This window comes from Atta colombica, unplaced genomic scaffold, assembly GCF_001594045.1.
Source record: "Atta colombica isolate Treedump-2 unplaced genomic scaffold, Acol1.0 scaffold146, whole genome shotgun sequence".
NCBI classification, from domain to species: Eukaryota; Metazoa; Arthropoda; class Insecta; order Hymenoptera; family Formicidae; genus Atta; species Atta colombica.
This window is the reverse complement of record NW_017259235.1, coordinates 192,350-194,312: the sequence shown is the minus strand read 5'-3', so window position 1 is coordinate 194,312 and position 1,963 is coordinate 192,350. Positions and strand designations below refer to the sequence as shown.

Here is a 1,963-nt window from a genome sequence, read left to right as displayed (position 1 = left end):
AGAGAGAGAGAGAGAGAGAGAGAGAGAGAGAGAGAGAGAGAGAGAGAGAGAGAGAAAGAGATTGAATGTGAGAAGAAAGTTCACATTTCTTCTGAACAATATAAATTTATTGCCGGTAAATGTGTTTCTAACTGGTCTCTATTGCATTAATTAAGATGTGTATGTGTGGCATGCAAAGTTGCATGTTACAGTTGAGTGATATCTTCTTGAATTGGTCGTTCTAGACGTTCGTTCCAACGATTTGAGTTATGACTTGTAGGTTCACGGGTTACTGGGTTTCTAGTTGTGCCTATTATATCTGTCCGTTCCCATTTTAGCCACGTGTCAATTATTCAATTGTTATGTTAAAAAAGAAAAATAAAAATTTCTCTTAAAATTGAAGAAACAATAATTGCGTTAAATATCTATTATACTTTTTTGATGTTTTTATGCTGTTTTTAATTTAGCTATAATTTTCTTTTCAATTTAGCGAAGAATGCGATTGATATAATTGAAGCTGTGGGGATGCAAGAGCAACTTTTCGGAATGAGAAGAACGGAAAGCCGTTGCAAAGATGATACGATCGCGTACGATATTATGGAAGCTGCGATTTTGATGGCTCCTACCAATGTATTATTTCCGGCCGGCATACCACAAGATTTTTCTATCTTAGTTGTTGCAAAGCCGAAAGCTAACGAATCAACATCCAAAAGTAATATATATAATAATTATTCGCAGATAATTATAATTGAACATGCTTATATCTGCTTTCATTAAAATGTCCAAATCCATAATGATATTATTAATTCAGTAAAGTGCAGATTCTTTTTTATAAAAGATAATACAAAATAATTTGAAAATAGAGAGATATTAGATATTAAAAATCTTAGATATTAAAAAATTCAGTCATATGAAACATATAAAATTTTGTCAATTTGTTTATTTAGCAAAATTAGTTCAATATAATGGTTTACAAACATTTCCTAAATCTTTATTTAAATAGCTGTTGAATTTTATTAATAAAAACTCAAAGATTATTATTTTTGTCTTATATTTTGAAGTCTTTGTTTCATTGATATTCGTAGATTACTCCACGTCGGTGCTTTTTACTATCTATGGTGACAGTGGCGAAGAACAGTTAATTCTTTCGTTGGGGCGTGACATTAAATTTTTCTATAGCACAAATCCGGATGACAGAAATGAACTTATTTCTTTTGATGTCGATATTTCTGACGGGCAATGGCATCGATTAGGAGTTAGTATTAAGGGAGACTCCGTTACAATTATTCTCGATTGTAATAGACATATTACGAAAAAATTACGGAGGAATGTGGAGAAAACGATCGCTGGCATCCTTATGATTGGACAGCAACTTAAGGGCGATTTATATCTGGTGAGTGAAGAATTCAAGATAATATAATATAGAATAAAAAATATTAAATAAGTTGATAAAGAATTTCCTTCTTAAAAAGATTGTAAGATTTGTAATTAAACTCGATGATAAAAGTTAAGTTTACAATTGTAAAATTTTATGACAAGATCATTTTATATCTATTCAGGGAAGTCTTGAGATGCTGAAAATTGCTCTAAATCCAGACGCTGCTTATGAAATCTGTACAATGTTTGCGCCAGATTGTGAACATGAATCAAGATATGGACTGAATTATAATTCATCTTTCAACGAAGATGATTACGAAGAAGAAAACGAGAGTGACTCAGATGAAGATGATAATCAGGATTTTCTACCTCATGGCACAATAACAAATACAATTAACATTTTGACAAAGAATTTTGTAAGAACAAAATAAAATTAAATAAATGGAATAAATTAATATAATAGAATATTTAAGAAGATTAATAAAGAAAAAATCTATAATAATCTTATAAAAACTTAAATTAATATTTTACTGTAATAATTTGAAGACTTTAAAATTTAAATTAAACATTGTATTATTTAAAATTAAATTATATAAATGTATATACA

At 29.1% G+C, this 1,963-nt stretch overlaps 1 protein-coding gene across 1 annotated transcript in view; it reads left to right on the top strand.

Annotated features, from left to right (window-relative positions):
• The window catches only part of LOC108685158 (collagen alpha-1(XI) chain-like), a 9,686-nt gene that overhangs the window by 880 nt on the left and 6,843 nt on the right, over nucleotides 1-1,963 (top strand). Inside the window, exons 2-4 of the mRNA XM_018189823.1 lie at nucleotides 470-691; nucleotides 1,065-1,372; nucleotides 1,539-1,772. Of these exons, the coding sequence (XP_018045312.1) occupies nucleotides 470-691; nucleotides 1,065-1,372; nucleotides 1,539-1,772 (764 nt within the window). The remainder of the gene's footprint in view (nucleotides 1-469; nucleotides 692-1,064; nucleotides 1,373-1,538; nucleotides 1,773-1,963) is intronic.